General features: G+C 49.5%; 1 protein-coding gene across 1 annotated transcript in view; it reads right to left on the bottom strand.

Annotated features, from left to right (window-relative positions):
* The window catches only part of Syt12 (synaptotagmin 12), a 30665-nt gene extending 18801 nt beyond the window's left edge, over positions 1-11864 (bottom strand). Inside the window, exons 1-2 of the mRNA XM_028771256.1 lie at positions 11668-11864; positions 4002-4058 (exon numbers count right to left, since the gene is read on the bottom strand). Coding sequence (XP_028627089.1) covers positions 4002-4035 — 34 coding nt within the window. The 5' untranslated portion in view covers positions 4036-4058; positions 11668-11864. The remainder of the gene's footprint in view (positions 1-4001; positions 4059-11667) is intronic.
* Positions 11865-12511: the final 647 nt, after the last annotated feature.

The raw sequence follows: 12511 nt of genomic DNA, 5'->3' as shown, positions 1-12511 counted from the left end.
CCCTGGGCATTGCTGTCCTCACGGGGATCTCTCTGTTCCCCTGGGCATTGCTGTCTTCACGGGGATCTCTCTGTTCCTACACATAGTAATTTGCTTGCTCAACTATTTCCTGTGAATCCCTGCCTTGTACAGTGTATGGACCATGACACATCTACATGTGCTAAAAGATTTGACCTCACTCTGCTCAGGAACCTGGGTCTGATGTCCTAAGGAAGCCACAGAGATACGAGGGTTCCTGTGGCAGGTGACATTGATAACAGATAGGACTTGCAAACCATTTCCAGTTCTATACTGTACTCAACTCAGATGGGAAAACTGAGGCTTGAGAAAGCTAAAGAACTTGCCCAAGGCCACAAAGCTGGAAATAAGCAATGTTGGGCTGCTACTCTGGCTACCAGACTCCAGATAGAATCAGGCAATAACGAGTGCCATACCTGGTCTGGATCTGGCTTAGCTCCCTTGCAGCAGCAAGGCGGAGCTTGGCCTCTCCCAGTGGAAACAGATATAATGGATATATTAAAATAAAGAAATAAAAAATAATGCCCACAGCAGGGTGGAGATGATCACTAAACCTTGGGTGGTCAGACACACCAGCATCTTGTGGGCAGGGGGGAGCCAGCACTGAGTGAGTGAGTCCCAGGTCCCATTTCTGACCTTAAGTAGCACAGAGATCAGAGTGGGGCCAGGCAGGCACATAGACACATCAGACAGAATGCTGGAAATTGTGCTGGGAGTACAGGAAGGCTGAGGTGTGAGCAGGAGAGAGGTACAGCAGGAGGCTGGAGGCAGGAGGGTCAGCGGTTACCAGCACCAGCTGCTCTTCTAGAGGATGCTGGTTTGAATCTGAGCACTCACATGGTGGCTCATAAACACCTGCGACTCTTGTCCCAGGGGATTTGATATCCTCTTCTGGTCTCCATGTGCACCATATACACACAAGTAGTACAGACATACATGTAGGCAAAACATAAGATAAAATAAAGTAAAGAAGTATGGGAGGCTGTGCAGCAGGGGCTGGGAGTTGTGGGCCAGCAGAAAGGAAGTGGTGATAGGGACCTGAGCCCAGTGGGAGGGAGGGAACAAAGCCCTATGGACCAGAGGGGCCCCTTACCCCTGCTCCCCAAAGTCCAACAGTCCAAAGGACCTACAGCTAGGCATTCCTCCAGCAAGGAGCACTGTCTGCTGTCAGAAAAACCAAGACTAACAAAGCCACACAACTGAGACATGGCAGCATCTGGGTTCAGGTACCTTGGCTGAAGGAATAGCAACATGGCACCAGCCTCTCTGTGAGAGTGGAGATGACAAACATCCCCCATTCAGTGGTCTCACCCCAGAGGATGTATTGTTTGAAGGGGAAAAAAAACCCAACACATGTTATGTCTAGTGAGTCACCCAGGCTTATTTATAACAGAGATCTGAGAACATCCTGAAGGTCCCACTCAGGGAGCTAGTGGGAGCTAGCTGTCCTGTCATAGGCAGGAATATCACTGACCTTTTGCAAATGACAACTTAGGTCATTAGCATGGGGGTTGTAGAAGACATTACCCCTATTGTTAGCTTTAAGAAAAAAAAGAAAATCACTCTCCAACATAATATAGCTGCACAATTTCAATGTAAAAATTGCACAGCAGGGAGACAAGGGCTCTGAAGACCAGGCCTATTTGGTTGTACACACTTGGAAACTGGAATCCCAGCACTTGGTAAATGAAGGCAAGAGGATCAGGAGTTCAAGTCATCTTTGGTTAGAGTTTTAAGGGACAGTAAGGATTCGCCCTCTACTTATTATAGACTTCTCCTGTGATAGAATGGAATTTGGGACCCAACTGAAGCCACAGCCAACACATCTACAGAGGGGCCCAGGCTCAGGTATGCCACGATTCTGGAATGTCCTTGAAGTCTACAAACTGGGGGTGAGATAGGAAAATATCTGGACAGCTGGGTCACAGTAGACCAGGCAAGAGCTAGGGGCTGTCTAACATTCCAGAAGAGAAGCCCACAGTCTCAAGCAGATTATGGGCGTATTCAGAGGCACAGCAGAATCAGGCACCTCTGCACATGAGGATGTAAATGCTGAGGACTAGATACCCAATGATGATTGGCAGAATCAGAGAGCAGGGCTGGGATAAGGGAAAGAAAAACCCCAGGTAGGTGACATGGGATGACAATAAATACATATTGATTGATTGGTTTTATGGAATGGCAGGTGGGACGATGGGCTCTTTGTGGAAGTGAATTCTAAACTAAGACTAGAAATGAGACGAGGGAGGAGAGGGATTGTAACAGCAGCTCTTACTTTATTGATTTATTTTTATTTTCCAAGTCAGGGTCTCTCTATAGACCTGGCTGTCCTGGAACTCACTGTGTACACAAGGCTTGCCTCGAACCCACAGAGATCCACCTGCCTTTATTTCTGGAGTTCAGAGATTAAAGGTGTGTGCTATCATACCTAGCCCAAGATGAGCTCTCTTACCAAGGACTAACCACTACTCTCCGGGCTTTAAGCTCTTCCCACATATTGGCCCCTTGATCCCTGAGAACCATAACAGAGGGACTGGAGGGCCGGAGAAGAATCTACTATCAGATTGGCTGGCTAGCTCAGCACTCTCTGTAGATTTCTAAAAAAGATACAAGGGGTTAGCCAGGCAGAGCAGAGAAGACAGTCAGTGCAGAACTTCACTGAGAGGCTGGGAGCTGCCAGGGCTGTTCGACATTGTCACATGGCCATTGGGCCATTGTGAAGACCAGAGGGGCTGAAGATGAAAGGTGAGGCTCTGTGGTTGGTGACTGAGACAGGTGTTCCCTGCCACATGCTGGGGTTCAGCCCTGGGCCAGTGGGGCCTGCGCTAGGATAAGAGCTGCTGAGGTGGGGAACGCTGAACTAGGGGATTAGGAGAGCCGGAATTCCATCCTGACCTCTTACTTGCCCCACTAAGGTTCAACTCTCTGATTGTGAATTGGGAGGAGGTGCATCTGGAAGAAAGATGGCAGCTATGTTTCGGTCATGACACCATCCACTACGTGGCAGTGGGGGCTATGGGAATATGCTGGAGTGCTTAGACCATGTCCTAGCTTAGAGATGCATAGAAACATTGGAGAAGGGCAAGGGTGAGTCCCAGACAGGGAGCTGAGTGGGTCTAGTGTTGTCTAACATTGACAGACTCCAGGAGGGGACTCAGGTGAGTGGATTCCATGTCACAGGCTCCTCCTCAGAGAACAGTGGGTCAAGAGTTTCCCAGGAAAACCCTTGTGTCAAACAGGAAATTTCTTTAAGAGAAGTGTTGCCAGGTGTGATGCATGTCTGTAATCTCAGCACTTAGAGAGTAGAAGCAGGTGAATCGTGAGTTCATCCTTGGCTACATAGAGAGTTCAAGGCTATGGGGCTGGAGAGATGATTCTGTGGTCAAAGCACTTGGTATGCAGATGTGAGGCTGAGAGTTTGGATCCTCAGAACCCATGTAAATACTGGTGTGGTGGGCATTGCAAATGCCTGTAATTCCAGCCTTGGAAAGCAGAGATGGAGATTCCCTACAGCAAGCTGGTTATTTGGACTAGCCAAATCAGCAAGTTCTGGTTTCAGTGGAACACACTGACTGCTTCAATGAGTAAGATGGAAAAGCAGTGAAGGATGATTCCTGATATCCACCTTGGCCACCACACGTACACCCATACACATGATGAGTGTGCCTTCTATGTATGTCCACATATATGCACAGCATACACACACACACAAAATGCAGAAAAATATTCTTTGAAGTCACCTTGGGCTACATGGGAGCATGCCCAAGAAACAAACAGAAACACAAAAACCAAAGCAAAGAAACAGAATAATTCATTATAGTGAAAAGGCGAGGAGGCCCCAGATGGATCCCAGGATGATGTCCCCATGGTTATGTGACCTTAAGGACAAAGGCTGTTATTCAAGTCCCAGTGACACCCCCATCCCAAGCTCGGTGCAATTGCCCGAAGCTGTGGTCCTTGGAGGTCTTTTCTGGGAGACTCACCACTCAGATGATATTCTGTCACGTCCACGGCCATGATGTCCCCTGCAGTGACAGGGACTGGAAGGGAGAGTAGTCAGCTGTGAGCAGGGTTCAGAGCATCACATTCCTAACTCAGGGGAATCTATGTGCCTGTCACTTAAGTTCACACTCAGCTGCTCAGGCAGACTTGGCCAAAATGGTTGCTCCTCTTGTGTATTCCTCCTTCCCTGATCTGCCCCTTCCTCTTTTAAAATTTATCATTGAGGTGGATGTGGTGGCACATAATTCCAGCAGTCTGGAGGAGACAGGAGGATCTCTGTGTGTTCAAGGACAACTTGGTCTACAAAAAAGTTTCACACCAATCAGGGATACACAGTGAGATGCGCCCTCCCTCCCTCCCTCCCTCCCTCCCTCCTTCCCTCCCTCCCTCCCTCCCTCCGTCCCTTCCCCTCCTTCGGGAAAAAAAGTCTTAAAATTTATGTGCCTGGATGTTTTGCCTGTCTGTATGTCTGTGCCACATCTACATGCAGTACCCAAGGATGCCAGGAGAGGGCGTCAGATCCTCTGGAACTAGAGTTACAGATAATTGCTAGCTGTCATGTAGGTGCTAGAAACTGAACCTAAGTTTTAACCAGTGAGCCATCTCTCCTAGCCTCTACTCCCTTTTCTTTTGAGACCAGGTTTCTCTAAGTAGCCCTGGCGGTCCTGGAACTCACAGGCTGAAAGTCACAGAGATCCACCTGTCCTGCCTCCACAGTGCTGGGATTAAAGTCACAAAGTCTGGTCCCTCCTCCCCCTTTTCACCTCTCTCTCTCCTCTTCCCCTTCCCCCACTCTCCTATTTCTTGAGACAAAGTATCACTATGTAACCCAGGCTGGCATGGAACTCTCAATTTTCTTGCCTCAGCTGCCTGGGAGTGGGGATTACACTCATGCACTAACTACCATGTCTGACTACTAAGGTGTTCTTCTTGTTCATGGAATTTTTAAAAACAGTAGATAAACACAGGCATGGTTGTACATACTTGTAATCCTAGTACTCAGGAGGTTGATGTAGGAAAGTTTTACCATGTTGTGGACAGTCTAGGCTACATAATGGAATCCTGACTTAACCAAAATGGTGTTGTAAGCTTTTTTTGGGAAAGGGGCTCAAACAAGGGTCTCATGTAGTTCAGGCTGGCCTTGAACTTGCTATATAGCCAAGGCTGGTTTTGAACTCCTGATCTTCCTTCTTTTACCTCTTAAATCCTGGTCTTACATATGTGTACAATTACGCCTGGATACTAAACCCTCTTATTTGAATGTGTGTGCAGGTGCACTAACCCCTGTGAGTCCATGTGAAAATAGAGGTTGATGTCAGGAAAGAGTCCTGAGATCCTCCTGTCTTGTTCCTGTCTTTGGGAGCCTCAGTCCGCTGTATTCCACCTCACTGTCAATCACTTGTCAATCCCTGCCACATCCTGCTTTTTCTGTGAGTGCTCAGCATCTGTATTCAAGTCTTCATGTTTGTATAGCAGACACTTTGCTTCCTGGGTCCTCTCCCAGCCCACTAAAGTCTCTCTCTCTCTCTCACACAAGTCTCTCTGTGTAGCCCTGGCTGTTCTAAAACTCACTCTGTAGACCAGGCTGGCCTTGAACTCACAGAGATTCACTTGCCTCTGCCTCCTGAGTATTGGAATTAAAGGTGTGCGCCACCACTGCTCAGCCTGAAGTCTCCCATGGGTACGGCAATTTCAGACAATTTGTGTTAAGATTAATCCAGTATTTACTGGAAGCTCTCATGTTTGTCTCAGGTGTTTGTATTTGCCAACCCTGACTCTTTGCCATCCCAAGCAACAGTTGGGAACAGAGAACAGACATCAGGACAGATCTCTTAGTGCCTTAACTCAGGTTTCCATATAGCTTGGGGGTGGGGTGGGGAAATCAAAAGGGCTGAATTCCCCCAGTGTTCTACTCTCAATCCTTCCCGAGTGGGATGGTATAGATTATTCCAGGCGAAGACCTGGGAGCTCGTACAGGCCATTATCTGGACTCAGATGACTATTGTTTTATGATTGTTGTTGCTAAGAAGTTAATCTGGCTCAGGGATGTATTCTGAGTGGGTGGGAAGAGGAGGTTCTGAAACGGGAGACTAGAATGCACTGTACTCATTTCATTCAAGGACAAAGAAGGCTAAATTATCTTGCTGGTGGATTCCCTTGCAGTTTCTAAGCACTGACATGCTCCCACCCCCACCCCCAAGCCTGCAAGTCCCAGGCAAGGGAAGAAAGGGTGAGGTCAGACCTGTAGAGGGCTTTCTTGGCTCACACATCTTCCCTTTCCAGCAGTAATTCTAATTAGTCATGGCTGGATCGTCCATCTTGTGCTATCTAGTTTTATGTCAACTTGACACAAGCTATAGTCATCTGAGAGGAGGGAACCTCGATGAGAAGATGCCTCCATAAGATCTGTCTGTAGAGCATTTTCTTAATTAGGGGTTGATGTGGGAGGGCCCAGCCCATCGTGGGTAGAACTGCACTGGTGGTCCCGGCTTCTATAAGAAAGCAGGCTGAGCAAGCCACAGCAAGCAAGTCAGCAAGCAGCACCCCTCCATGGCCTCTGCATCAGCTCCTGCCTCCAGGTTCCTGCCCTGTGTGAGTTCCTGCCTTGGCTTTCTTCTTGGATTGTAATTCATGATGTGAAAGCCAAATAATCTTTCCCTCCCGAGTTGCTTTGGTCATGGTGCGTCATCCCAGAAGTAGAAACTCTAACTAGGGCACAGCTCGTTAAAAACAAGACAGATGGGGGCTGGGCAGACAGCTCAATGGTTAAGAACACTTGCTGTTCTTCCAGAGGACCTGGCTTTATTCTCAGCACCTACTTGGTGGCTGGAACTCCAGTTCCAAGGGATGATGCAGTACACTCTTGGACTCCAAGGGCACCAGATATGCATGTGGTAGACATATACACACTCAGGCCAAACACGCATACACATGAAAGAAAAAAATATTGGGAGGCAGAGGCAGGTGGATTTCTGAGTTCGAGAGTTCGAGGCTAGCCTGGTCTACAGAGTGAGTTCCAGGACAGCCAGGGCTACACAGAGAAACCCTGTCTCGAAAAAACCAAAAAAAAAGAAAGAAAGAAAGAAAGAAAGAAAGAAAGAAAGAAAGAAAGAAAGAAAGAAAGAAATAGATCTTTTAAAAAGAAATGGTGAATAATTGGAAACAACTTTGGTTTTTTGTTTGCTTATTGTGTCTGTGTGCACATGTGAAGGTCAGAGGACAACTTCCTGGAGTCAGTTTTATACTTCCACCAGTGTAGGCTCCAGGGACTGAATTCAGGTCATCAGGCTTGGCAGCAATCACCTTCATTGATGAGCCATTTTGCTAGGATCACATCCACTAGGAATTTAAAATGTATTAACTAACTTTTTCTTGAGATAGTCTTATGTGCCATGCTGGCCTCAGATTCCATAAGAAGCTGATAATGACCTTGAAGGAAGGTTATTATCCTTCTCCTGTCTTCACCTCCTGAGTTCTAGAGTTACAGGCATGTACCACTACACTCAGTTGGGTTTTTTGTTTTTTGTTTGTTTGTTTGTTTGTTTGTTTTCCAAGACAGGGTTTTTCTGTATAGCCCTGGCTGTCCTGGAATTCATTCTGTAGACCAGGCTGGCCTTGAACTCAGAAATCCGCCTGCCTCTGCCTCTCAAGTGCTGGGATTAAAGGTGTGCACCACCACTGCCTGGCTACACTCAGTTTTATTTGATGTTAGGAACTTAACCCAGGACTTCAAGCATACAAGACAAACACTACCACTGAACTACACCCCAGCAATCATTAACTCTGAGACAGGTCTGGTTATGTTGTCCTGGCCTAACTGCTAGACTCAAGTGATCCCGTTTAGCCTTTGGAATAGCTGGGACTACAAACATAAGCCCATATGTCCAGCTTGTTAACTTTTAAATGTAATCAGTTCATATACACACAAAATGTCCACGTGATTCAGTCACATTGGGCTTTGGCTCACCAACCCTTCCAAGCATTCTGCAGGCTTTCTTTGGGATCAGGGTTCAGTGAGAGAGTGGAGCTGAGATTTAAGGCATTTGGGGGAGGTTCTCTATAGCATGTGGCTTTGGAGTCATGAAGCTAGTCCTGCGCACATAGGTCCTAGGGTACATAGCTTTGTGAGGCAGGGCAGACGAGGGGGTGTAGCTGGCTCCTGGTTCCTGGTTCTGCTGATGTTGCTCCCATGTTGATGAGATAAGAGTTGTCATGGTGATGGGAGGCAGTGCTAAGACAAAAAGGCTTCACCCATCTTGGCTTGAGTGAGTCCTGGGCTTTCAATAATATTAACAGCCAACCCGGCTGGGCACATCTAAGCACCAAACACAGTTCAAAGCATCTACACATACGTGACCTCATTTAACCCGCTTAGCAAGGCATTAGAATCATGTTTGCTCTGTAGACCAGAGTGCTGTGGAGTTAATGTGCCACATAGCTATGAAGTGTTCAATCCAGTTGTCTGGCTCTGAGTTCCTAATCACTGTGTCTTACTGAGGATGGGCATAGGGTTTCCAGACAGTTGCCTGAGAACTGTAGGTTTCAAATAGCTTGCTGTACAAGTCTGGGGCTGGCTTAGCCTACAGAAGATGTGATTTTGGACACACTAAACACAGCTCAAGACAAACACATCCCAGTTTGCCTCAGCTTCGGCTAGGCTGTCTGGTAAGTCAGCCCCAGGAACTGCCTGTCTCTGTCTCTCAAGTGCTGGCTTTTGTGTGACTGCTGGTGATGGAACTCAATCTGATTTGTACTTGTGGAACATTGTACTAACCAAGCTATCTCCCTAGCCCCAAAATATGGTGAGTTTATTGTTGATTTTTTAAAAATGTTTTTCAAGGAAAGGTCTCACTGTGTAGCTCTGGCTGTCCTGGAACTCACTCTGTAGATCAGGCTAGCCTTGAACTCAAAGATCAGCCTGCCTCTGCTTCCTGAGTGCTGGGATAAAAGGCATGAGCCACCAGTGCCAGGCTTCAAAAATACCTTTTATTTTTTGACTGAGAAATTATCATTTAAAAATGAAATTCAGAAAAAAAATGAAATTCAGGAAAAAGGGGGTACAAGGTGTGTGGGTCAGCAGTAGAGTGCTTGTCTAGTATGTGTGAGGTCCTGGGCTCTATCCCCAGAACTGAAGAGAATGGAGATGTTCTGACTATGACAGCATACAGTCTCATGCTCCTGGGGTGCGACTTGGCCCCTCCCATCCCACCATTCACTCTCTAGCCTGAAGCCTGCTAGAAATTCTCTATTCATAAGCAAACTTGGGATGAGCTCAGAGAGGTCAAACGACCTGGCCAAAGCCAACAGTGGTGCTCCTGCTTTAGCGGCCACACACCCCTACCCAGGACTTCTTTCCCCATCCCCCCAGAGATACACTGGGACAAATCTTGTTATAATCTTCACTCAGTGGAGGACAGAGAGGCTCAGAGAAGGTAGTAAATGGGCCCAGTGTTGCCCAGCCACTACATAGGGAGCTGACACTATCCCAGGTCTGCCTCTGCAGCAAGTACCCTTCTTAATGGCTTTATTCACAACCTGAGAGACCCTTCTCTCCCTAGGCAACACCAGCGGGTTCCTATTGGCAGCTCTGAGGTTTTGACTTTGGCTAGGGCCTGGATGCTGACAAGGCATTTGAAGGCCAGGGCAGCCAGTGGCCAGAGCTGGTACTTCTGATACACAGCAGGAGCCAGCTGGGGTTGCTGCAGGTCTTCATCTGAGCTAAGACTGTGCATCTTCCTCCTTAAGCACCCCTCTTTACCCCAGCCTACAGTCAGCTTCAATGTCTACACTGCATGGAGCAGTGTTCATTGAGAACAGCCCCTAGTTCACTGTTGTGCTTAATTGTACCCTCCTACCTACCTCCCCAGCACTGCCTCCACAACACTGTGTGCTGAATGCTTAACTCCAAGCCTAGTGAATAACTGGTGCCCACCAGACCTGGTGACTGAATAAATTACATTTCATAGATGAGGAAGACGGGGGGCCACATGCATCCCAACATCGAAACTCTGGGCTTCATATCAGTGAAAGATGATGGCTCTGGACCTAGGCTCTGGGCCATCATGCTGACTGCTGACCAGGCCTTGCAGGTCACTGGACTGGTTGGGAAGCACTAACATTCTACTGTGCTGGAATCGGACCATGGCAGAGGCTCCCTCCTGAGCTTGTCAGAGAAATGACTTTCAAGGAATTGTATGTTTAGAACCAGGAACCCTGAGCTGAGTCCTCTACAATTTATCCCCTGTTCCTTGCTCAATGTTCCCACATGCCCAGCAAGGTGATAACTCCCTTTATCTCTACCTTGACACCAGCAGGTAATAAGGGTGGGGAGGAGCTATATGGGGGAGCCTCAGTCTTCCAGGCTGTGAGTTTCTTCAGGGACCTTTAGGCTTGAAAAAGCTTTGCAAGTGCATCCCTCCCCCACAACACTTTCCGGATAACCCACATCCTGGTGTCATCCTCCAGACACCCGCAGGAACTACAGTGCAGACTGGCTGGGGGTGGGTGACAGCTAACATAGGGTACCTACTGTGTGCCAGCATAGTACCAGGGACTTGGCTTGTGCTCAGGAAATGCCCCTGGAGATTCCAGGGCTCCCTTGGCAGCCCTGGAAATGTAGGGAGGGGCAGTCTAGCGCTGAGACTCCAGCTCTTCAAGGTGTGAAAAGTGACTTATCCCAAGTCACTAGCCAGCACTTAGTAGGTCTGGACCCCGGGCTGGGAGCTCCCACGCTTCTGGGCTGCTTGAGAAGACTTCAGATTGCTCAGAGAGGATGGAAATGGCGGTTGGGGGTTGAGGTGGGGTGAGGTGGGGGTGAGGTGGGGGTATAATTGTAATGCCCTAGCCTTACTGGATGGGTTGTGTTTACACCTAAGTGGGTCTCCTTCCCCTTCAGAGCCTCAGATTTCCTTTCTCAGTTTTTAATAAGGACTACTGTTGAAGCTCCCGCACCCTGGCTAGACCTCAGGTGCAAGTTTCCCAGGTTCTTCTCTACAGATTTGGCCCCATCAACTGTAAGGTGAGACAGTCTCTTAGCAGCACCGTGCCCACCAAAGAGAAAGGGTCAGGGCTCCTTCACCTACTGTGCCATTTACTGCCCCCATGTTCAGTTCCTGTCTATATACAGCTTCAAGTGAAGCTCCAGGAATCCTGAGGTTCTTCCCGCAGGCCTCCTGGAGAAGAAATGCGACGCCCCCCTACGATGCAGATCCTCACACCCCACGGCCTTTCTGGGAACTGGAAGTTGGGGGGTGGGGGGGCTGACCAGGGACTCCCAACGGGATGTAAGGCCAGGTCAGGTGCAGTTAGGAGAGCCAAGGTGCTAAGTGTGAAGGTGAGGGGTGTGTGCGGTGTGCGGGCTCAAGGGAGGTGTGTAAACAGCCGGGTGAACCGCGTGTGTGCACATGGGGGCCGGGCGAGCTGGCGCCAGGCGATGCGCAGTGCGCGGAGTGGCTGGGCCCGGGAAGGGCGCCGGGCGTGCTCTGTGCCCCGCGTTGGTGTGCCAGCGCGGAGCGGGGGTGCAGACGCACGGAATGTGAGGGGCTCCGGGTTTCGGGAGCAAGGAGAGGGACTGAGTGCGTCCGTCCGTCCATGCCCAAGGCGCTTGTGCCTGCCGCGCTCTGTGGGTGAGCCGGGGTGCCTACTCACCCCTGGTTCCGCGGAGGGGACGCGGGTCCGACTCCCGGTTCTACCTCTGCTCCCACGCCGGCCTCCCGCAGTTGGCTCGCACAGGCGCCCGGCCGCCGGCTGCTACGCCACCCCTGCAGTGTAGCGGGGCGCTCGCTTCTCGCTGGAGCCGTGCCTCACGGATCGGGGGCTCCGCGGGGCCCGGCGGCCGAATGGAGCAGCGCCGCAGTCCGGGCACGCTCCCAGGAGCCCGCCGCGCGCTCCCTCGCGCTCGCCCGCCCGCTCGCCTGCTCCTTCTTGAATTTAAAGTGACAACCCCGAGCGCTCTCTACTCCAAGGAGCGGAGCAGCGCTGCGAGGATCTGGTCAGAGATCCCCAAGCGCCAAAGGGTCCTGGGGGGGGGCGAGGGGGGGACGGGCGGCAAGGGTCGGCCAAGTTTAACCCAGGGATCGCAGGCTTGTGTATGTGTTGGGTAGAGAACCGTGTGCTCACCAGGGGCGCACTCCGCCCCCTTTATGTTGTTCTCCTTCTAGGCCTCAGTTTTTTTTTATCTGTAAAACGGACTCAAGAGAGCCACAAAAAAATCAGACCAGCGAGTAGTGCAGCCACCAGTATTCCCTTCTCTGAATGGCTGATACTTCCTTCCATGATTGAGTTATGATTGTAGACTATGTCAGTCCAGGTCACTTACCGACATTGTCTCTTGTAAACTCAGCAATGACCTCATTGGTGGATTTTTTTTTTTTTTAAGATAAGGCCCAGGGTGAATATCAAGACCAAAGGTCAGACCCAAAACTTGGATACTTGTGTGACTTTTAAGTTTTTTGGTTTTTTGTTGTTTTGTTTTTGAGAAAGAAAGAGAGGG

Source organism: Grammomys surdaster, unplaced genomic scaffold (genome assembly GCF_004785775.1).
Source record: "Grammomys surdaster isolate TR1022 unplaced genomic scaffold, NIH_TR_1.0 205, whole genome shotgun sequence".
Classification (NCBI taxonomy): Eukaryota; Metazoa; Chordata; class Mammalia; order Rodentia; family Muridae; genus Grammomys; species Grammomys surdaster.
Note: the sequence above shows the minus strand (reverse complement) of the source record. Positions and strands in the feature narration are given on the sequence as shown.